The sequence below is a fragment of the Schistocerca serialis genome, chromosome 11 (genome assembly GCF_023864345.2).
Source record: "Schistocerca serialis cubense isolate TAMUIC-IGC-003099 chromosome 11, iqSchSeri2.2, whole genome shotgun sequence".
Lineage (NCBI taxonomy): Eukaryota > Metazoa > Arthropoda > Insecta > Orthoptera > Acrididae > Schistocerca > Schistocerca serialis.
The window spans coordinates 101280807-101306166 of record NC_064648.1 but is presented as its reverse complement, the minus strand read 5'-3'; the positions used below and the strand labels follow the sequence as shown (position 1 = coordinate 101306166).

At 38.6% G+C, this 25360-nt stretch overlaps 1 protein-coding gene across 1 annotated transcript in view; it reads right to left on the bottom strand.

Annotated features, from left to right (window-relative positions):
- LOC126426488 (plasma membrane calcium-transporting ATPase 3-like) overlaps positions 1 to 25360 on the bottom strand; it is a 595967-nt gene that overhangs the window by 143480 nt on the left and 427127 nt on the right. The window contains exon 13 of the mRNA XM_050088398.1: positions 189 to 368. Within this exon, the coding sequence (XP_049944355.1) occupies positions 189 to 368 (180 nt within the window). The remainder of the gene's footprint in view (positions 1 to 188; positions 369 to 25360) is intronic.

Here is a 25360-nt window from a genome sequence, read left to right as displayed (position 1 = left end):
AATAGCTAATATAATCAGGTGTTTGATACTTTAAATGCTCTACAAACAAAAGATAGAAAATCTCAGCTGGCGATATCCTAACATCTAAAAATTTTATTATATGTCCATTGAATGTATAAATGCTAGTTTACCTTTCATAAGTTGAGAGCTGTGATTGTCTTAGTATCCATCTTTATACAAGTACTTACTTTTCCACTGCTGTCCCTTATTCGCCTGTCAAATTCACTCCCTTCCATGACGAGATATGTACTGTCAGGATGAATGATGCCACACTTCATTGCTATGGCTCTCGCAGTGTGTATATTGTCACCTGTTATCATACGGACTGTGATCCCTGCCCGTTGACATTGCTGTATGGCTTCTGGAACCTTAAAAAAATTAACATTAGTTATACTGGTCAATGGTGTTGTTGAAGGAGGAGTAGAAGAGGAGAAAGGGTGGGGCAGGGTTTAGATCATGTGGATATAAATATACACAAATAAAATAAAACTGAACACACTAGGCAGAACTATGGACCTTAGTCATCAATTGCTGATATACATGTAAGCAATCAATTGCTGATGTACATGTAAGCACAGGAGGGCTTACTGTTACACACACAAGAAAAGATGTACATCTTTAGTCTCGTGTTTTCCATACCAGGAAAATAATTCCTTGATCGGGAGAGTCAATTCATAAGGAGGGACAAAAAATTAAGATAAGTATAGAACAGTGAGTGAAGGAGACATCATCATAGACACTTAAATATACAATTATAATTTATGAAATTCACATCCTCAGTTCTCTCTCTCTCTCTCTCTCTCTCTCTCTCTCTCTCTCTCTATCTCTCTCTCTCTCTCTCTCTCTCTCTCTCTCTCTCTCTCTCTCTCTCTCTCTCTCTCCCTCCCCCCTTTCCACTTTCACCACTGCTCAAACAACACCATTATCTCTCTACACTAAGTAAAATTATCTGCCAAAAGTGTATTTAGACATGTGCAATATGCTAATGTTGCACAACTAAATTCACAGTCCATTCTGTTGCAGCAGTTTGAATATTAAAGAAAAGTATGTATATGGGTTATGAAGGCAGTAAGGTGAGCTAAGTAAAATAATCTTGTAGTGTTACAAATTACTGCTGGTAGCACTGCAGACTTTACTACCTGAGCAACAACAGGTAGAAGTTCAGATTTTAATAATGTAGTGTATTTACACTGATGTACTGTTCTGGGTTTCATCTGCAATTAATGAGAATTATGAAGATATTATTCATTTGAAGGAAATTTACTCACAGCTGTGCAACATGATCTTTTACCATGCAGGAAGTGACTTCACAAAAAGGTCAATTGCTTCACCATGATATCCTATGTCATTTATTGTAAGCAGTGAAAATCAAATAATATCTGTCCATCACAAACCAATTCTGTAACGTAATGTAAAGAGAAAGTCAGTGTTTGCCTATCAGTCAAATGATACAGATCAGCCTTTGTGTGGTATTAAAGCTGGTGTAAGCTATTGATTGTAATGAAAGTTAAGTTGTGATGCAGTACAGTTTATTCAGAGAAAAGGATTGGTTACCAAAGTGTATTGTTTTCAAAGATGACATTTATTTATGTGATAAAATTGTTCCAAAGGTGAAGTCAAACCTAGAGAAATTTACATAAAAGTGAATGGATTTTATATTTTACAAGATGGTAATTCAAAGAGATCGTATTTGTAACTTTTCATAGAAAGATGATGCACCTGTTTTGACTAAGGTGATATGAAATAATTTTTCTAAGAGAAATTCATCCTGGGAATTTATAAAGATCATAGTTTACCACTCCTATTGTGATTTCCTGTGGCTCATACTCTCAAAGACAGAAAGCAGTGGTAATTCAGTAAAATTATTAAATAAATGAAGAATGAAGGGGACCACTGGCCATTAAGCAGAAGCACATATGTCTCTCACGCAATGTAGCTGCACAAGTGTGTGTGTGTGTGTGTGTGTGTGTGTGTGTGTGTGTGTGTACTCAAGCTCATTGAGCGATTTACCTGAAAGCTAACAAAGCTTTTAATCTTTTTTTGTCTGCCTGTTTGTGACTCAACACTTCTACTATTCAGTGAGAAGTCTCCTTTATGCCTAAATTATTTACATTCTACCAGAACTTTCCTTACCACATTTGTAAATGAAGAATAGTAACACAGTCAAGAAAGATGCCAAACTCAGTAAAATGAAGGTGACATAAGTGGTAGAAAACAAATAGGTACTTGATTAACACTGAAATGAAACATTAGCAGATATAAAAAGAATTCTCACATATAGGAATAAAAGTTACATAGAAGGGATTGAGCAAAGGAGGTATCAGAATATCAGAAGCAGAGAGGAAAAGAAGTTTTCTAAATATGAGCCATCTTGGTGTCAAATACTGATACAGAACTGAGGAACAAATCCCTGAAAGTGAACATGGAGTACGTATGGAAGAGAAATGTGGACCATGGCAAACCTTGATAAGTAACAACTAGGAGTATTTTGCAATATTACTCTACAGAAAATACCCTCAGATTTCAGGAAGAATGTAACAATTCTGATTCCAAAGAAGGCAGGTTCTGATAGGTGTGAATACTACCAAACAATCAGTTTAATGAGCCATGCTTGCAAAATATTTGACATGACTTACTCACAGAAGAATGGATGAACTTCTAGAAGTTGATCATTGGGACAATCAGGTTGGGTTCCAGAGAAAAGTAGGAACACACACGGCAATACTGAACCTACAATTTATTCTTGAAAGTAGGTTGAAGAAAGGCAAATCTATGCTTATTGATTTGTAGATTTAGAGAAAGATATTAACAATGTTGACAGGACTACACTCTTTGAAATTCTGAAGGCAGAACATATGGAGAGCAAAAGGTTATTTCCAACCATAGTTGTAATAGTTGAGGACTATGAAAAAGAAATAGTAGTTGAGAAGGGAGTGAGACCAAGTTGTAGCCTATCACCAATGTTATTCAATCTATACACTGAGCAATCAGTAACAGGAACCAACAAGAAATTTGGAACGGGAATTTCAAGTCATGGAGAGGAAATAAAAAGTTACAATTAAGTATATTAACCACTACCTCGCAATATCTCCTCTCACTCATGGCTTTCACACTTCTCAGTTCCTCTGAATATGAAACAAATGAGGCATACCATTATTATAACACAAGACAGAAAGGTGATACGCACTGTAAACGGAAAAATCTCTCTGGTACAAAAAGGGGTAAAGTACACAAGCACAAAAATCTTTAATGCACTCGGGAGTAATATAAAATGTCTAAAAGAAAATAAAACGCTATTTAAAAAATAAATAAAAAAAATTAAAAAAAAAAAACATTTTTCCTACTGGAAAAATGTTTCTACTCTTTAGATGAATTCTTCAGCAGAGATAAATAATTTGAGTAGTAATTCAGATTATTTCCTTTGGCATTGTATCTGCATTGTTTTCTTATCACTATTGTATTGTTCATTATCTCTACTATATTATTGTATTGTGCCAGTTTTGAATCATTCAGCTATCATGTGTAATATACCAGTATTTATTGTATGATATCTATATTGTATCTGCTTTGACTCGTCCCACATCCATGCGTAATCACACCATACTGGATCTATGGAATGTGTATCTCAAATAAATAAATAAATAAATGTCAACAACAATGTACTTCTGTCAGTGACAGCAAGGGCTTTGGAAGAAACATTAAATGGAACAGATAGTTCCTTGAAACGGATTATGAGATGAACATCAACAACAGTAAAACAATGGTAATTGAGTGTATACAAAGTATTAGGGTGGTGCATAAGTTCATAGATATATTTTTTTGTGCATGTTAGTATTCCAGCTGCTATGGGTTTATTTATCAATTACCATTCTTATTTATAGTTTGCTGTTGCTATTTGAGTATACTTTTAATCATTTGGAAATAGTGAATGGAGATGTGGACACTAGAAAATTGAGTGCCAAGTGGAAAAAAACTGGAACATTTCAAAAGTATTCTTCTGTTGGAGTTCAAAGGAGGGGTGACAGCAATAGAGGCACCCAGAAACATCTGCGCCATGTATGGGGATAATGTCATTGGACAGAGCATCACAACAAAACGGTTTTCTCATTTTAAGCAGGACTGTTCTGACAGTAGTAACTCTCCACTTTCAATAAGACCTTCATGGCTTGAAGATCACTGAAATGCATTAATCCACAATGATCCATGACAGTGTACTCAAGAACTGGCAGATGTGATGAATGTGATAATTCCACCATTGTGCAACACTTATATGCATTGGGGAAGATTCAAAAATTGGATGTATGTGTAATGCATGCTATAAGCCAAAATCACAAAAATCAGCAGGTGGCCATAAGTGCATCGCTGCTTGCTTATCATCAATTCACTCATGAACAACAGCAATCATTTCTCCCCTGTATCATTACTAGTGATGAGGAATAGTGTCTTTATCCTAACATAAGGAAAAGAAAGGAACAGTTGAGCCCAAAACAAAGGAGATACTCCCCATACAAAGACCTGTGCACATCCATGAAATACAATGTTATGCATCTGGTGGAACAGCGACAGTGTCGTGTACTACAAATTACTATCCTGAGGTGTAACCATCTCTGCTGACATTTGTTGTCAACAACTGAGACACCTTGCTGGTGCAATCCAAGAAAAACTATCATGAAGGCTGCTACTCTTTGATAATGACTGCCTGCATTCTGCTATGCTGACAAAAAACACTGTAAAGGAGTTGGTCAGACAGTGTAAAGTGATGGTGCTACTACATGATATTCTGCTATATTGACAAAAAAACACTGTACAGGAGTTGGGCTGGGAAGTCATTCTGCAGTCACCTTATTCACCTGATCTTGCACCCTCAGACTGTCACCTTTTCCACTCTCTTCCAAACAACCTTCAAGGTACTTCCCTTCCAGATAAAAATGTGCTCCAAACATGACTTGGTGAGTTCTTTGCCTCAAACCACGATTTCTACAGTTGCAAAACCATAAAATTACCCCAGCATTGGCAGACTGTCATAAATAGTGAAGGATAATATAAGATTGATGACTACTAAAGTGTCTGTTATGTGCATCTGTTGTGTTCATTAAACTTATGGAAAAATGCTATGAACTTATGCATCAACATAATAATTCAGGTAATGCAAAGGGAATTAGAATGGGCAATGAGAAACTAATAGTAGCGAATGAGTTTTGCTATTTGGGCAGCAAAACAACTGATGGCGGCTGAAGAAGAGATGATATAAATGGAGACTGGCGATAGCAATAGAAGCATAGCTGAAAAAGAGGAATTTGTTAACAAATAATATGAATTTAAGGATTTTGAAGTCTTTTCTGAAAGTATTTGTCTGGAGTGTAGCCTTGCATGGAAGTGAAACGTGGGTGATAAGCAGTTAATACAAGAGAGAACAGAAGTGTTTGAAATGTGGTGCTATGAAAGAATGTTGGAGTGAGATCGGTAGATTGAATAACTTATGAAGTGGTACCAAATCAAATCAGGGGAGAAAGAATTCTATGGCACAACCTGATTAAAAGAAGAAATTGGCTGATAAGGCACACCCTGAAGCATCCAGGAATCCTCAATTTCTTAGTGGAAGGAAGTGTGGGGAGGCAAAAATTCTGGAGGGAGATTAAGGCTTGAATGCAGTAAACAGATTTTGGATGTAAGTTATGGTATTTATGAAGATTCGAAGCATCTTGCACAGGTAGAGTAGCATGTAGAACAATGACTGTGTGGTGTACTACAAATTGCTTCCCTGAAGTGTATCTATCACTGCTGAGATTAGTTGTCAACAACTGAGACATCTTGCAGACACAGTCTGAGAGTAATGATCATGAAGGATACATGAATTGATGGTGCTACTCCATGACAACCAGTGTTCAGAAAAACAACAAAAAGAACACGGAAAATGATGACGTACTATAAGAAAAGGAGACAAAAGTTAAATTCTGTGTCAATCTATGACAGAAAATATGATAATATGCAAAACAAAGTTTATGTTATTCACAGATAGGTGGTGCACTAGAATTCCCTCCCTGAGGTTCACCAGTGACTATAGTGACAGGAGGGGCTTGAAGACAATGGCTTAAAAAATAAATTTGCCAAAGAGTGAGAATTGCAGACCCCGTACAGTTGAATAAATGTTAAGAAAGAGAGAGAATAAGAAACAAATACAAACATAGGCTTCTGCAGCCATTGTCACACTCAATAAAATTTTTCTGCATTTGTGACCACATTGTCAATATATATAAAACTACCAACATTTCAGTCCCTGTAGCAAGCGACCTTCTTCAGTGTGTCTTTCTGCTGAATGAGAAAACTATGTTTCTTATATACCTGCAGACCTGGATGTTGTCTAATTCTGATAGGCTGTTAAGGATGAAGGGGAGGGATGTTAGAAGTCTTTATTGGTGTTTTATTATTTCTTTTCATTGGTGGAAACCCAACATTTTGATTGGTGTTTGCATTACTGCATGTGATTGGTGGAAATTGGCGAATGGAAAACTAGGCAGCAGATGTCATGTGGTATTGTTTCCCCTGAGGCGTGCCAGTACTCTATGTACCTACGGTCGCTGCAACCTCATGCATGCCTGTACGTGTTTCTTCACGTGATCTATCATCCCGTAGCACTGTTATTGCTGGCAGCCAAGACATTTGAAGTTAGTACCCCTCCTTTCTGTTCATGTTGGATGGTCACTTAGCTATTCCTATTGCCTCTCTAATCTTCCTTCTGAAAGTTGGTTCAAATGGCTCTAAGCACTATGCTGTCTTGGTGTGCTGTCTTAGTCGGATATATCTTTCGTGTTCAGATATCCTGTCTCGCCTACATACACTAATCCACATTCACATCTGATTTCATAGAATCCAACAGCATGTAGTTTGCTAATTGTATCTTTCATTGTCTGAAGACCATCTTCTATTCTGTTGTTGCTTCAAAAAATCAGCTTGATGCCTGCTTGGGGGAGAATTTTGCCCACCTGTTCAGTGACACCTTGAACATATGGTAATAGAGCAATGTTTTGTGTTTCCTTTTGCTATCCTCTATTTCCTTCATTCTTTGTTGCCATAGTTTTATCTATTACTTTCATTCCATAACCATTAACACAAAAAATAGACTTGAGGTTTTGTAGTTCACCCTTTAGATGTTCCTCATTGCTGATCCTGTGAGTCCTCTTGGTTAAAGTGTGCTGCTGGTTGAGATGTTGGTGGAAACTTCATAACTCTTCCCCTCCATGTGACCAGATAATGAAAGTATCGTAAACATATTGGAACCAACATTCTGGGCATAATGGTGTGGAATGGAGTGCTGGTTCTTCAAATGCTTCCATAAAAATGTTTGCTGCAATAGGCAAGAGAGGGGAGCCCATAGCTACACCATCTGTCTGTTCATAAAATTCCCCTTTCCACCTGAAATAGGTGGTCGTTAAACAGTAGCGCACTAGGTCACAGATATCAGGTGCCATGCATTCCTCTAAGATGTTAATGGTGTCTTGTACTGGTACATTTGTGAATAAAGACTTCATGTTGAAGCTAACCGTCAGGTTGTGGCTGAGATATACTTTTTCTTCTAAAGGTTCCACAAAATGGGTTGAGTCCTTGACATACAAATTTGTGTGGTCCACCAAATGTCAGAGCTTTGGAGCCAGTTCCTTCGCTAGGCAGCACATTGGTGAGTTAATGGTACTCACAATCAGTCGTAAAGGAAAGGCCTCTTTATGGACCTTCAGTACACCATATATTCTTGGTGCCAGTGGAACTTGTGGAATGAGTCTTCTGGCCATGTTGAAGAAATTCATTCTAGTTTGCTATAGCAGTGCTTGCCTTGATTTGATTATCTTGGCCATAGGATCTCCCTTAAGTTTCTTATAAATAGGTTCCCTCAGAAGATCCTCCATTTGTTTGCTATAATCGGTCATGTCCAACACAATGGTCGCATTTCCTTTGTGTGCTTGTGTTATTACTAAATGAGAGCTGTTCTTCAGTTCCATGAACAAGATTCTGAGCCAAAGTTAGATATAACCTTGAATAGTGAAGATCATCCTTTCTCCTAGTGTTGTAGCCATGTACACTGCTATTACTTTAGAATTCATTCGGATTGTTAATATCAAATTTATGAGTGAATGTATATATTGTGAGGCTACAGTGAATATCTCTAGCTCTTTAAATAAGTGTCTGTGGGATGATCTTGGATGAGCTCCAGCAATTATTCTGATTACATGTTTTTGTGCAATGAACACTCTTTTACCCAATGATGAGTTACCCCAGAATATGATGCCATACGAAAGCAGAGAATGAAAATAGGCATGGTAAACTAATTTACTCAGATGTACATCGCCAAAATTTGCAATGACTCTAATAGCATAAGTAGCTGAACTCAAACGTTTCAGCAGATCCTCAGTGTGTTTTTTCCTGTTCAACCCCTCATCAATGCATATACCTAGAAATTTTGATTATTCTACCTTAGCTACCGATTTCTGATCGAAGTCTATATTTATTAATGGTGTCATTCCATTTACTGTATGGAACTGTATATACTGTGTTTTGTCAAAGTTTAATGAGAGCCCATTTGCAGAGAACAACTTAATGATTTTATGAAAAACATCGTTTACCACCAATTAATTCTTGTCTGTTGGGTGTGATAGCTATACTTGTATCATCGGCAAAAAGTACCAGCTTTGCATCTTCATGAATATAGAATGGCAAGTCATTAATATATATTAAGAACAGCAGAGGACCCAAGACCGAACCTTGCGGCACCCTATTCTTGATTGTTCCCCAGTTTGAGAAATCACCAGTATGTGAACTGCTTATTTCAACTTTCTGCACTCTTCCAGTTAGGTGTGATTTAAACCATTTGAGCACTGTCTCATTCATACCACAGTACTTGAACTTATCTAGAAGTATTCCATGATTTACACAATCAAAATCCTTTGATAGATCCCAAAAAATCCCAACGGGTGACTTCCGGTTACTCAGAGCATTTAATATTTCATTAGTGAAAGTATATATAGCATTTTCCATTGAAAAACCCTTCTGGAAACCAAACTGACGGTTGTTAAAACTTTATTTTTACATTACTTTTTCAAGAATTTTGGATAAGGCAGTCAGAAGAGAAATTGGGAGGTAATTGCTGACATCAGACGTATCCCCTTTTTTACGCAGTGGTTTAACAATGGCACACTTCAGTCTACCTGGGAAAATACCCTGCTTCAGAGAGCTGTTACATATGTGGCTAAGAATCCCACTTATTTCTTGGGAACAGGCTTTTATTGTCCTGCTGGAAATGCCATCAATTCCATGTGAGCTTTTATTCTTGAGAGAGTTTATTATCTTCCTAATTTCAGAGGGAGAGGTGGGTGGAATTTCAATTTATCAAATGGTGTGGGTAAGGCCTCTTCCATTAACTGCCTTGCTTCTTCTAATGAACATTTAGATCCTATTTTCTCTGCAGCATTTAAAAAATTATTATTCAAAATGTTTTCGACTTCCAGCTCGTTGTTTATCAAGTTTCCATTCGCTTTGATGGTGATGCCATCATCCTGTACTCTTGTCAGTGTCGTAGTAACTGCTGTCTGCTTCATGTCTGCTGTGCAGCGAGATATGTTAATTTAAGTATTAACTGTATTTTTCTTACTTGTCACTTCTTCTTCCATGTGTTTTTGCTTTTAGGAAGCTTTAATTGTTGAGTGCTAGTAATAGTGTTCCTTAGATTTTGTGTTTGTTTTGAATACAGTCAGAGAGAGTCCCTTTAGTCAGCCATAGTGCCAGTAGTGCTAGTGTTTGTTTTGAATACAGTTTAGAGACAGGTAGTGCTATTTCCATTGTTTTCTACAAGAAGTATCTAGTAACCACAGTTTAGTCAACTATCAGCCGCGTTTAGTGAATTAGCAGTCTAGTTAAAAGCTGATTAACTCCCTACAGTAAATTGATTTCTTAGGATGGATAGGATGTGGGACTGCTGTGTACGGACGCAGGAGGAGCTGGCCACTGTTCACGAACAGCTGAACGTGTTGATGGCTGCGGTCAGCCGTCTTCAGACTGCTGCCTTGGAGTGTAGTGGCAGTGGGGAGTCTGGTGCATCGCACGGTACACCCCAGGTGTTACATGCTTCACCCACTGTCCCTGATGTCGAGACATCTTCGCGGGTACCGGGTGCGGTTGGGCCACCCTCTCCCCGAGGGGAGTGGCAGGTTCAGCAGCGTTCACGGCGCAAGAGGCGGAGGGTCAATGTAGAGGCTGGCCGTGTGGCATCGCCTGCTCTACCTGTGAGTGGACATGTGGCTGCTCCTTCAGCAAGGTCTGAGCAGGCACACGGGGAGAGGGGTTTATTAGTGATTGGGAGCTCCAACGTTAGGTGGGTGATGGAGCCCCTTAGGGAAATAGCGGAAAGGTCGGGGAAGAAGGCCAGTGTTACTCTGTCTGCTTGCCGGTGGGTCTCATCCCAGATGTGGAGGAGGCCCTGCCGGTGACGAAGAGAGCACTGGGTGCACCCGACTGCTAATTGTTGCTCACGTCAGCACCAATGACTCCTGCCGTCTGGGCTCAGAGGTCATGCTCAGTTCATACAGGCAGTTGGCGGAGTTGGTGAAGGCGGAAAGCCTCGGTCACGGGGTGGAATCTGAGCTAACTATTTGTGGTATGGTTTGGAGCCGAGTGGAAGGCTTAAACCAGAGGTTCAGATGATTCTGCGAAGATCTGGGGTGCAAATTTCTGGCCTCCGCTATTGGATGGAGAAATGTAGGGTCCCCCTGAATAGGTCAGGTGTGCACTACACGCAGGAAGTGGCTACAAGGGCAGCGGAGTGTGTGTGGAGTGCACATGTGGGTTTTTTAGTTTAGAGAATTCCCTCCCTAGGCCTGACAAGACACCTCCTGAGATGCGGCAAGGTAGGAGTAGGCAAAATGCAACAGGGAATAACAATATTAATGTGCTAATAGTAAACTGCAGGAGTGTCTATAGAAAGGTCCCAGAACTGCTCTCATTAACAAACGGCTACAAGAGCAGCGGAGTGTGTGTGGAGTGCACATGTGGGTTTTTTAGTTTAGAGAATTCCTTCCCTAGGCCTGACAAGACGCCTCCTGAGGCATGGCAAGGTAGGAGTAGGCAAAATGCGACAGGGAATAACAATATTAATGTGCTAATAGTAAACTGCAGGAGTGTCTATAAAAAGGTCCCAGAACTGCTCTCATTAACAAACGGTCACAATGCCCACATAGTACTAGGAACAGAAAGTTGGCTGAAACCAGATGTAAACAGTAATGAAATTCTAAACTCAGATTGTAATGTATACTGCAGAGACAGGCTGGACAGTGAAGGGGGAGGCATGTTTACAGTGATAAGAAGTGCAATAGTATCAAAGGAAACTGACGGAGATCCGAAATGTTAAATAATTTGGGTGAAGGTCACGGTTAAAGCAGGCTCAGACATGGTAATTGGATGTGTCTATAGGCCCCCTGGCTCAGCAGCTGTTGTGGCTGAGCACCTGAAGAATAATTTGGAAAACATTTCGAGTAGATTTCCCCACCATGTTATAGTTGTGGTTGGAGATTTTAATTTGCCGGATATAGACTGGGAGACTCAAACGTTCATAACGGGTGGCAGGGACAAAGAATCTAGTGAAATTTTTTAAAGTGCTTTATCTGAAAACTATCTTGAGCAGTTAAACAGAGAACTGACTCATGGCGATAACATATTAGATCTTCTGGTGACAAACAGACCCGAACTATTTGAAACAGTTAACACAGAACAGGGAATCAGCTATCATAAAGCGGTTACTGCATCGATGATTTCAGCCATAAATAGAAATATTAAAAAAGGTAGGAAGATTTTTCTGTTTAGCAAAAGTGACAAAAAGCAGATTTCAGAATACTTGATGGCTCAACACAAAAGTTTTGTCTCAAGTACAGATAGTGTTGAGGATCAGTGGACAAAGTTCAAAACCATCGTACAATATGCGTTAGATGAGTATGTGCCAAGCAATATCGTAAGAGATGGAAAAGAGCCACCATAGTACAACAACTGAGTTAGAAAATTGCTGCAGAAGCAAAGGGAACTTCACAGCAAACATAAACATAGCCAAAGCCTTGCAGATAAACAAAAATTATGTAAAGCAAAATGTAGTGTGAGGAGGGCTATGCAAGAGGCGTTCAATGAATTCGAAAGTAAAGTTCTATGTACTGACTTGGCAGAAAATCCTAAGAAATTTTGGTCTTATATCAAAGCTGTAGGTGGATCAAAACAAAATGTCCAGACACTCTGTGACCAAAATGGTACTGAAACAGAGGATGACAGACTAAAGGCCGAAATATTAAATGTCTTTTTCCAAAGCTGTTTCACAGAGGAAGACTGCACTGTAGTTCCTTCTCTAGATTGTCACACAGATGACAAAATGGTAGATATTAAAATAGATGACAGAGGGATAGAGAAACAATTAAAATCGCTGAAAAGAGGAAAGGCCGCTGTTGTTTCAATCTTCCATCTGTCTGTTGAAACAACAGATTTTTAGAAAAATAACACACACAGACAGATACTTACATAAAAACTCTAACCACCATCCACAACAAAAGAGAGGTGTGATTAAAAGTCTCGTTGACAGAGCCAGATGGATTTGCACGCCAGAGTATCTAGATGTCGAATTAAAATATCTGAAGCACGTTTTTGAGAAAAATGGCTACTCAAAGAAAGAAGTAAGCAAGATTCTGCACCCAAACAACAAAAAGCCTAAGGACAAGCCCGAAAAACGATGGAAGAATACAGTCTCTCTCCCTTTTATAAAGAAAGTAACGGATCAGATTGGAAAGATTTTAAGTAAACATGATATTAGACCTGTTTTTAGACCAACGAAGAAAATTTGTCATGTTCTCCGGTCTGTAAAAGATAAACCTGCTCCTCTATCAGCCAGTGGCGTATATAAAATTCTGTGTACATGTGGTAAAGTTTATATAGGAACAACAAAAAGAAGCGTAAATACACAGTTAAAAGAACACAGAAGTCTTTGCCGCTTAGGAAAAACAGATAAATCGGCTGTAGCAGAACATGCTTTTCAGTCAGGAAATCATCAAGTGAAGTTTTCCGAAACAAAAATTTTATCTACGACGACGAACTATTACCCACGGCTTTGTAGAGAAGCAATTGAAATATATAAACATAGGGATAATTTTAATCGAAAAGAAGAGACCACAAAACTTTGTGATATTTGGACAGTAGCACTACAGAATTGCTAGACAGTTTTATCCGTGACGAGATTACGATCGATAGTTAAGTTTTATCTCTGACAAAGATCATCTCTGCATATCACGTGCAACTCTGGTCACGCCCACTTTCTACGATATATAAGTCGCTCTCAGACGTCCGACCCGTCAGTCGGCAAGACTCACCGGAGGAGAAACACCCCTCTGAAGATGTCCAGCGCAGCTCTGGACGAAACGTTAGGAGCTGAAGAGTTTCATGGACCACGACCTTACATCCCGGAAGGTTTACCAGAAGAAATAAGTTATATTTTAAATTAGCATCAAGTTCCTTGTACACCTCATCCCAGTCCAATTGCTGAAGATTTTCTCTGAAATTTCTAATAGTTGAGTCATTAATTAAACACACAACTTTGGAGGGTAGTTTTGAATTACTGAATGGAGCTATGTCATATACTGTAACTAGCTGAGCATCATGATCAGAAAGGCCATTCTCAACAGAACAAGAATTTATGTTTTTAAACCTATCTTGGTCTATAAAAGTGTTATCTATCAATGTGCTGCTGTCCTTTCCTACCTCAGTGGGAAAATTAATGACAGATGTAAAATTGAAAGAACCGAGCAAGTCTTCCAGGTCATTCTTCCTATTACACTCTGTCAGTGAATCAACACTGAAGTCCCCACAAACAATAATTTGCTTTCCCCTATCTGACAGATAGCACAACGAGGCATCCACGTTTTCCAGGAATAAATCAAAGTTTCCTGAAGAGGACCTATATACTGTTACAATTATAAAAGAGCCCTCCTCCAGTTTAATTTGACAAGCAAATGTTTCTATATGTTGCTCTAGACAAAACTTTTTTGTATCTAAGCTTTCTACACAGTGATAACTTTTGACATGTATGGCAACTCCTCCTCTCACCTTATTCTCTCTACTCATATGTGCAGCTAGTTTATAACCACTGATATTTACCTTTTCCATATCAGACACAATGTGATGCTCAGACAGGCATAGTATATCTATTACATTATCAGATTCAATGTCATCTAAACAAACCAGGAGCTCATCTACTTTATTCTTCAATCCCAGAATACTTTGGTGAAAAATGGTAACATTATTTTTACTTGACTTTTGTGAGAATCTACTTTTGTCTTTAATCCACCAACATTTTGGTTAAATATGGCAACATTATTATTTACTTTCCTGTTGTGAGAATTTTGTGAGTTTTGCACCTCTTTAGCACCTGCCTGCCTGAACGTCTCATTGGACACTGATATTAGTCTAAAAAAGAGGTACATCCATGAGTACTAGTGGCCCCCCTTATGGCTTTCGCTAACAACCCTGCCAGTTTAGCCTTACCTTTCCTATTGAGGTGTACGCCATGCCTTGTGAAATCCTCCCTATCAATAGCCTCGACAGGAACCAATCTAATGTCTGACAGAGTGGCCGCCCTACACAACTGATCCAACTCCATATTTACCCTCCTGACAGAGCGGTTCAACTGGGGCTGATAATGCCGCATGAAAGCAGGCACCAGCCCAACATTGGTATGGGTCGTTGCAGAGACTATTTTCACCAGGTCACACTCAATATTGTAGCCCTGATCCCTATCAATACTGTTCCCCACTCCACCCACTATCATCACATGATCCTGCTTTGCGAAACCCTTGCACAAGGAAACTATATCCTCTAGCACCTGGCTAAGACTTGCACTTGGCTTGAAAAAGTTTGTGACCTGGTACCTGTCACCTAATTTTTCCTGCAAAATCTGGCTCACACCTCTTCCATGGCTGCTACCTAGCACCAGAACTTTCCTCTTACTTTCTACTTTTTTTGAAACAGTTGGTTTCCTAGTGAGATTCTGTTGCATCTTAACTACATCTACTTCTACTGGAGCCTCTTTCTTACTTAACTGTGGTAGATAGGCAAATCAATTGGTTGTGCCAATTGGGAAACTGTCAGACACTGTCCTCTTTGTGTGGCCCCTGTTCCCAGCTACCACTTCTCACTGCTGTTTACCATTCTCACCCATTAACCTCTTTAGTACCTCCCTCGCTCTGTCCAAATCAGCCTGAAGGGCTCTAATTTTCTCCTCCTGTTCAGCTATAATCCTATCTCTTGAGCAAACCCTGCAAAAGAGTGCAAGAGTCTCGTTTGCTTCCCCAATTCCCACGCCGCTACAATTTCCCCGATGAAACCACCTGTCACAACAGCTGCAAAAAACCCCTGAACTAACTTTCCTACTGCAGCTCACACACTTAGTATCCATGGTAGTTTGGCAATTAGTTAAGAGATTTACTAAGTGATAATGATAATATATTAAATACAGATGCAAAAGGGCACTAAATATGTTTTGGAAACTAATATGTAAGAAAACTATTACCAAATGCACTTAAATTTGTGGCATAATGCTAAATATGCACAATCAAAAATTAGGTCTAAACAGTCAAGTGTAACCACAATGAACATTTTGCGATAAGTGGAAGAATATGTAAATAAAAGAAAAACCTTCAATGGCAAGCTTGAAGAGCGCACTAATGAACGTATTTAATTAGTTAATCTACACCAAAAGCACTTAAGATTGCAGTATAACAAACAATGTGAAGAATATCTGTTACAAGCCAGCAGAGCTTTGTTACGGGAAAGGATACACCATATTCGAATAAGTCTCAACACAAACAACTGGAAACTTTGTCAACTGCACCTTTTCCTTGCTGGAAAGCTGATCATGGATGACTGGGAGAAGGTTGACATGTTAACCTTTCAACAAGCTAGAAGGTTGGGTGATATTACCGCCATCCATCAGATGAGGAAGTTCTACAAATAGCAGCAAAAAACCACTGGGGAAGGACTGATACTGGACACTCAACAGATGATGGTTAGCCTTTCCATCCACATTTTAAGCAATGCAGCCACATTTTAAGCACTGCAGCCACACAAATTCTGGCTAAAGGGATGACTTTCACAGTCACACCAAAACGAGTTCCAAAAGAAGACAGCATTGAATCTGTCAAAGCTGAGGCAGACAGAATTAGACAAGAAACAGTACGGGTCCTGACTCAAGGAAAGCCTATGAAATGAAATATCAGCAAGGAGGAATGTCATGCTGTCGCGGAACTGAAGAACAGCTCTCATTTAGTAATAGCATGAGCAGACAAGGTAAATACAATCGTTGTGTTGGACATGGAGGATTATAACAAAAGAATGGAGGATCTTCTCAATGAACTCATTTATAAGAAACTTAAGAGAGATCCGATGGCCAAGATAATCAATCGACGCAAGCACTGCTTAAGCAAACTAGAATGAATTTCAACACAGCCAGAAGACTCATCCCACATATTCCACAACCACCAGGAATAAATAGTGTAAAGAAGGTCCATAAAGAGGCCTTTCCTTTGTGAGTAACATTAATTCATTGATGTACAGTATAGCAAAGGAACTGGCTCCAAAGCTCCTACATTTGGTGGGTCACACAAATTCATACGTTAAGGACTCCACTCATTTTGAGGAACCTTAAGAAGTAAAGTGTATCTCAGCCACAGACCTGATGGTTAGCTTTGGCGTGAAGTCTTTATTCATGAATATACTGGTACAAGACACCATGAACGTCTTAGAGGAACGCATGGTACCTGGTATCTGTGATCTAGTGCAACACTGTTTAACAATCGCCTATTTCAGGTGGAAAGGGGAATTTTATGAACAGACAGATAGTGTAGCTAAGGGCTCCCCTATGGAAGCATTTTAAGAAACAGTGCTCCAGTCAGCACCATTATGCCCAGAATGTTGGCTTCGATATGTTGACGATACTTTTGTTATCTGGTCACACGGAGAGGAAGAGTTATGAAGTTTCTACCGACACTTCAACCAGCAGCACAGCAGAATCCAATTCACTATGGAGAAAGAAAAGAATGGGATGCTGCCTTTCTTTGATGTGGAAGTTTACAGAAAACCTGATGGTAAACTGGGCCATAGAGTATGTAGGAAGCCAACCAGTACTGGCAGGTACTTGCATGCCTCCTCCCATCATCACCCTACGCAGAAGAAATCTGCCCTGCACACTTTAACCAAGAGGGCTCACAGGATCAGTGATAAGGAACATCTAAAGGATGAACTACAAAACCTCAAGTCCATTTTTGTGCCATGGTTATGGAATGAATGTAATAGATAAAACTATAGTAACAAAGAATGAAGGAAATAGAGGATAGCAAAAGGAAGTACAAAACACCACTCTATTACCATATGTTCAAGGTGTTACTGAACAGGTGGGCAAAATCCTCTCCTGAGCAGGCATCAAGCTGATTTTCTGAAGCAGCAACAGAAAAGAAGATGGTCTTCGCAAAACGAAAGATACAGTTGACAAACTAAATGCTGCTAGAGTCTACGAAATCAGGTGCAAATGTGGATTAGTGTATGTAGGTGACATGGGGCGACTCATCAGCACATGGATATCTGAACGTGAAAGATAAGACAGCACACCAAGTCAGCAGTGGCAGATCACCAGGATGAGTGCAGCAAACAGATTGTTTTTGGTGAAGCATGCATACTGGCAAAACAGCCTCTTACTTTCAGAAGGAAGATTAGAGAGGCAATAGAAATAGCCAAACGACTGACCAACATGAAGAGAGAGGACGAGTACCAACTTCCGACATCTTGGCTGCCTGCAATAACAGTGCTACAGGATGACATCTCATGTGAAGCAACACATACAGGCATGTGTAAGACCACAGCGGCTGCACCTTGGCTGCCACTTGAAAGCAGGAAAACAATGCCGCATCACAGCTGCCGCATAGTTCTCCATTTGCCAATTTCCACCAATCACAAGCAGTAATGCAAACACCAATCAAAACGTTTGGTTTCAACTAATGAAAAAAATAATAAAAACACCAACAGAGGCTTCTTATATCCCTCCCCTTCATCCTTAACAGCCTATCAGAATCAGACAACAGCCATGTCTGCAGTTATATAAGAAACGAAGTTCTCTCATTCAGCAGTAAACAAAACACACTGAAGAAGGTCACTTGCAAGAGGGACCAAAACGCCAGTAGTTTATATGTATTGACAATGTGGTCACAAACCCAGAAAATTTTTATTGAATGTGATAAAAAATAAGTTCATGCCAAAGCTGTACTAGAACAACAGACAGATTAGGAAAACATCTACTACATTTTCCACAGTTACATAAATGGTACGGGAAGCAGATTCTAAATCTACACCTATACTTTGCAAACCACTGTAAAGTTCATGGCAGAGAGTGTGTCCTGCTGTATCAGTTATTAGTGTGTTTTGTTGTTCCATGCATATATGGAGCACAGGAAGCAAGACTGTTTAAATGTCTATATGCATGCAGTCATTAGTGTGATATTGTGTTCACGATCCTTGTGGCAGTGATTCAAATGGAGTTGTAATATATTACTATGTGCAAATCTTTTAAAGCTGGTTCTAAAACCATTATAAGTTGGTTTTCACAGGATAGTCTGCATCTATCCTCAAATTTTTGACAGTTCAGTTATTTCAGCATATTCAAGACACTCTCCCATGGGTCAAAGAAACCTGTGATCATTCATGCTGCCTTCTTTTTACCTGTTCAAGATACCTGTTAACTCATTTGGTACATGAAGCCACTCACTTATTATTTTATTTTAGCATGGGTCACATTAATATTTTGTGTGCAGTTTCCTTTGTAGAGTCATGGATTTCCTTAGTATTCTACCAATGAACAGCCGTCTTTCACCTCCTTTACTTTTGACTTAGTCTGTATGATTTTTCCATTTCATATCCCTATCAACCCCCCTCCCCCCAACTGTGGACTTTGCCATTGGTGGGGAGTCTTGTATACCTCAGTGATACAGATAGATGTACCATAGGTGCAACCACAGTTGAGGGGTATTTGTTGAAAGGCCAGACAAACTTGTGGTTCCTGAAGAGGGGCAGCAGTCCTTTCAGTAGTTATAGGGGCAACACCTTGGATGATTGACTAAACTGGCCTTGTAACATTAACCAAAATGGCCTAGCCATGCTACTAGTATGAATGGCTGGAAGCAAGGGGAAACTACAGCCACAATTTTTCCCAAGTGCATGCAGCTGTGCTGTATGGTTAGACAACATTCCATTAGAATTACTGATAGCCTTTGGAGAGTCAGCCATGACAAAACTCTGCCATTGGGTGAGCAAAGTGTATGTGACTGGCGAAATACCCTCAAACTTCAATAAGAAAATAATAATTCCAATACCAAAGAAAGCAGGTGTTGACAGGTGTGGAAATTACCAAACTATCAGTTTAATAAGTCATGGCTGCAAAATACTAACATGAATTCCTTACAGACAAATGGAAAAACTGGTACAAGCCAACCTCAGGGAAGATGAGTGTGGATTCTGTAGAAATGTGGCACATGCAAGGCAATGATTTTATTTGACTTGATTTATTTCATGTTCCATAGGTCCAACTGTGTTGGGTTCACTAGGACTTGGAACGGGTCAGTATTTTACAAGTACAATATGATAATCTTATAGCATATACAGACATTTCAGTGCATAATTATATAAAAATTTATACAGTGAATTCTTTGAGCAGCAATACAGTAAAAAGAAAATACATTAACACACTACAGAAAACAGATACAGAGCACACACAGATACAGAGCTCAAGTTAAATAACATTCTTAGTGGCATTATGTAAACTTGTATTGTAAATATTAAAATTTTGCAATTTATTTAATTAAAAATTCATCTAGACAGTAAAAAGATTTTTCTAGCAGAAATATTTTAGTGCTTTCTTACATTTACTCTTGTTATGAATCTCTGTCTTTATTTCAGAAGGAAGAGTATTGAAGAGTTTTGTTCCAGTGTAATGGACTCCCTTTTGCGCCAAGCTCAAATTTCTATCCTCACTGTGTATGTCATTCTCCCCCCATGTGTTATGCTCATGATAATTCTTGGTTGAAATATCTCTATATTTTTACAAACAAAATACACGAGAGAAAAAATATATTGGCATGTAGTTGAGTATATTTTAAGTTTTTGAAAGCTATTTCTACATGAGTCTCTTGGAACAATCCACATATAATTCTTAAAGCTCTTTCCTGTGCAATGAACGCTTTCCTTGCTAATGGCTGGTTGCTCCAAAAAATAATGCCTTATTGAATGAGTGAGTGAAAATAGCCATAGTATGCCACTTTTGCAGTGTTAGGTTCAACACATGTAGTGACAACCCGTAGAGCATATATAGAAGAGCTGAGTCTCTTACAGAGATCTATAATATATGAAGACCAGTTCATTTTTTTGTCAATGTGCACTCCAAGAAATTTTGTTGTTTCCATTCTATCTATTGGCTGATTACCACATGTCACACTTATCTCTCTCTCTCTCTTTTTCTGTTTTTGTACAGAACTGAATAAAGCTGGTCTTACTGGAATTCAATGAGAGATCATTCACCTTGAACCAATTAACCACATCTGAGAGTATGTGATTAATGAGTTCCTCAAGATTACTGTCTGTTCTACTGCTCATAAAAATTGTGGTATTGTCAGCAAATAATGCAAATTTACGTGGCAGGCTTGTACACGATGGTAGATCATTTATAAAAATCAGGAATAATAGTGGCCCAAGAACTGAGCACTGAGGCACTACACATGTAATGGAACTCCATTCAGAAAGTGAGGAAACATCACATACTCCACCCGAGCTATTCAAGACAACTTTTTGTTTTCTGTCTTGGAGGTATGACTGTAGCCAATTGCCTGCAACACTACCTATTCCTACTAATTTTGCTTTTTGCAAGAGAATCTGGTGATCAACACAGTCAAACGCTTTAGATAAATCACAGAAGACACCAAGTGCAAGCATTTTTTCATTAAGGGTTTCTAGGAATTCATTTGCAAGTGCATAGACTGTGTCTTCTGTTGAATGGCCCTTTTGAAAGCCAAATTGGCTCTTGCTGAGAACTCCATTCTTCATGAGATGATCAGTAATTCTTACTTGTATTAGCTTTTCTAGAATTTTGGAGAAAGCTGTCAGCAAAGAGATAGGTCAATAGTTAGTTAGTTCAGCTTTATCACTCTTTTTCTACAGGGGCTTCATAATGGCATACTTAAGTCTACTGGGAACAGCACCTTTCTGAAGTCCTTGTGAACCTTACACAGTTGGACCTGTGGAACATGAAATAAATCAAATCAAATTGAAAATATGACAGAGAATGTCCTGTATCTACACACAAGAATATTTCAGTAAATTAGTAGATCTATTATCAACCCCTGCAGAGTTCTTACTTTTTAGAGACATGATGATATTTTGAATTTCTTCTACAGTGACAGCATTAAGATGCATTTCTGAAATTGTGTTTGAATATACTGCTTGACAAAGAGTTATATCTTCATCAACATTGGGCTTGCAACCAATCTGTTGAGTTACTGATAGGAAGTGTTTATTAAAAATCTCAGCCACAGTTTTGGGGTTATCTAATAAGGTATCTTCATATTTGATTTTATTTACATCTTCTTTGCTTGTAGTATCTCTTCCTGTTTCATTTTTTACAATGCTCCAAATTGATTTTATTTTATTATTAGAATTATCTATTTTCTTCTCATAATAAAGGGCTTTTGATTTCTGTATTAGTTTCTTTAAAATTTTACAGTATAATCTATAGTGTTCCAATTTTTCTTCATCTTTACATAATCTTATCGCAGCATAAGTTTCCCTTTTGGTTTTACATGACTGTTTTATACCTTCTGTAATCCAAGGCTTACTTACAGAATTGGAAGCACTGTTTCTGACTCATTTATTGGGAAATATTTCTTCAAAAAGAGGACAGAATTCATTTATAAAACAGTTAAATTTAGTATCAACATTTCCATGGCTATATACTAAAGACCAATCCATTTGCTGCAACCTTTGGTTGAAAGTTTCTTTTGCCTCTTTATTCATTACTCTTATGAATTTCCATTGAGGAAATTCTTTTTTGAACATCATAAAGAGTGAGAATTTGTCCATCATGATCTGAAAGCCCACTTATAACCTGCCTGACAGTACAATTCTGATGTCTTCTTACATCTAAAAAAACAATGTTATCAATCATGGTTTGGGACTCGTATGTAATTCTTGTTGGGATGTTTATTACTGATATCAGATTATGTAAGATCATCACAATCTCAAAATCAATTTTATTCTTATTTTCTGTCATTAATATTCTTATTTTCTGTCATAAAGTTTATATTGAAATCACCAAAAACAACAATACCCTTTGCTGACAGAAGGAGTTTCATTAAATGTAGAAAAGTTTTTATGTCACCTGAAGGGGTCCTGTAGACAGCCAATACTATTATTGTGTAGAATTTAGTTATTATTTCTGTTGCACATGCCTCAAATTGTTGTTCCACACAATACTTCTTAGTATCTATAGCTTTGTATGCTACACTATCCTTAACAAATATTGCTACTCCACCTTTGTCTTTACTTTCCCTACAGTAGTATGTTACTAAACTATAACTTACTATAGATGGCAAGGCACATTTATCAGTAACATGGTGCTCAGTTAAGCACAAAATCTGAGCATTATTTATACTGTCCTCTTCATTAATGTTAATAAGAAGTTGATCTGTTTTGTTTAAGAGGCCCCTTATATTTTGATGAAAGAAAGAGATGCCTTCCTCTTGCTTTTTCATTTTATTAGTGCTGTTACCTGACAGAGAATCCACTGGAGTCTGTATTGAGACAGGAGGGAGCAGATGCTTGACACTACTACTGTTGTCCCTTCTTTTTCTTCAGGCCCACACATGAAAAATCGTTGAGATGAGAAGGAGTCTCAGCATTTCTTCTGCTCAACAGCCTTCTATTTGTTGTTGTCGATGGTGATGCTGTTTCTGACACTTCAAATGTTGGTTCTGCCACTAATGACCCTACGACTTATCTTAGAAGATAGATTAAGGAAAGGCAAGGCAAACCAATGTTTCTAGCATTTGTAGACTTAGAGAAAGCTTTTGACAATGTAGACTGGAATACTCTCTTTCAAATTCTGAAGGTGGCAGGGATAAAATACAGGGAGTGGAAAGCTACTTAAAATTTGTACAGAAACTAGATGGCAGTTATAAGAGTCGAGGGGAATCAAAGGGTAGCAGTGGTTGGGAAGGGAGTGAGATGGGGTTTTAGCCTATCCCCGATGTTATTCAATCTATATATTGAGCAAGCAGTAAAGGAAACAAAAGCAAAATTTGGAGTGAGAATTAAAATCCACGGAAAGAAATAAAAACTTGGAGGTTTGCCGATGACATTTTAATTCTGTCAGAGACAGCAAGGGGCCTGGAAGAGCAGTTGAACGAAATGGATAGTGTCTTGAAGGGAGGATATAAGATGAACATCAACAAAAACAAAACGAGGATAATGGAATGTAGTCACATTAAATCAGGTGATTCTGAGGGAATTAGATTAGGAAATGAGAAACTTAAGGTAGTAGATGAGTTTTACTGTTTGGGGAGCAAAATAACTAATGATGGATGAAGTAGAGAGGATATAAAATGTAGAATGGCAATGGCAAGGAAAGCATTTCTGAAGAAGAGAAACTTCTTAACATTGAACATAGACTTAAGTGTCAGGAAGTCTTTTCTGAAAGTATTTGTTTGGAGTGTAGCCATGTATGGAAGCAAAACATGGATGATAAATAGTTTAGACAAGAAGAGAATGGAAGCTTTTGAAATGTGGTGCTACAAAAGAATGCTGAAGATTAGATGGGTAGATCATGTAACTAATGCAGAAGTACTGAATAGGATTGGGGAGAAAAGGAATTTGTGGCACAACTTGACTTGAAGAAGGGATCGGCTAGTAGGACATGTTCTGAGGCATCAAGGGATCGCCAGTTTAGTATTGGAGGAAGTGTGGAGGTTAACAATTGTAGAGAGAGATCAAGGGATGAATACACTAAGCAGATCCAGAAGGATGTAGATAGCAGTAGTTACTCGGAGATGAAGAAGCTTGCACAGGATAGAGCAGCATGGAGAGCTGCATCATACCAGTCTCTGGACTGAAGATCACCACAACAACAACAACAACAACAACAACAACAATCACCCTATAAACTCTTTCAAAAAGGTACCAGTTGGTACAGTTAAAAGTAGTCCACCTTATCTTTGAATACAAATACAATATTTCAACTTCTGAAATAAAGTAAACAGCTACAACAATGGACAGCTTCATGCAATAATCACCTGTCAGCATTTTTCCGTCAGCATTTCAGTTTATTTCATCACTGAAGTTAGATGGTTCTCTTTGCAGTCTGCAAAATGAGTTTCTTGATGAAGAAAGAATTGAAATTGTGGAAGCAAATGTGAAAGCAGGTTCGATTATGAAAACTAGTGAAATTTTTGGGGTCAAGTATCTGGATAGAAGACAACTAGCAAAGACAGCAATACAGAGTCTGTACAAAAATTGGTGCACCTACAGATCTCTTTAAAATGTAAAATGACAAAGAATTCCTTCGTTTCACAGACCAGAAGTTACTGCAGACATTCCCTGAAGTATTACTCAGAGCCCAAAGAAGTTGACATGTAAATTGGCCCAAGAGGTGTATGTAAGTAGGAGTTGCCAGCGGATATTGAAAAGTCTTAATTTGAAGCCATATCATGTGATAGTTGTGCAGCAATTATGGGAGGATGATATAAACATGTAGATTACTGACGTGGTTTGTTAGACAATGAGTAATGACGCATGGTTTCATCTGGTTCATTCTGGTGTTGTGAATTCACAGAATGTGAGGTATGGAGCAATAGAGAACCCTAACTGTGTGTGTCACTCCATGATGAAAAAGCCTACATTTGATGCAGTGTAACAGGAGTGCTCATCATTGGACTGACGTTTTTGACACTACCCCCAACATGGTTGCATATTAGATACATTTTGTGCTCATCTGACTGAATATGAAAGACAATACTCTTTCTTGCAGCATGATGGGGGCAACGTGCCACATGTCTAAATTATCCCTGGAGCAAGTCCATGATATCTTCACTGATGAACAAATTGTCAGCAAACATTTATGGTCACTGTGTTCACTGGATCTAACATGATTTTTTCCTGTGAGGACACTTGAACAGCAAGGTCTATAAAACAAACCCACACATAATACAGGAACTGAAAGACAACATCACCCATGAGGTTTCCACCACTGATAGCTGAACTATATGTC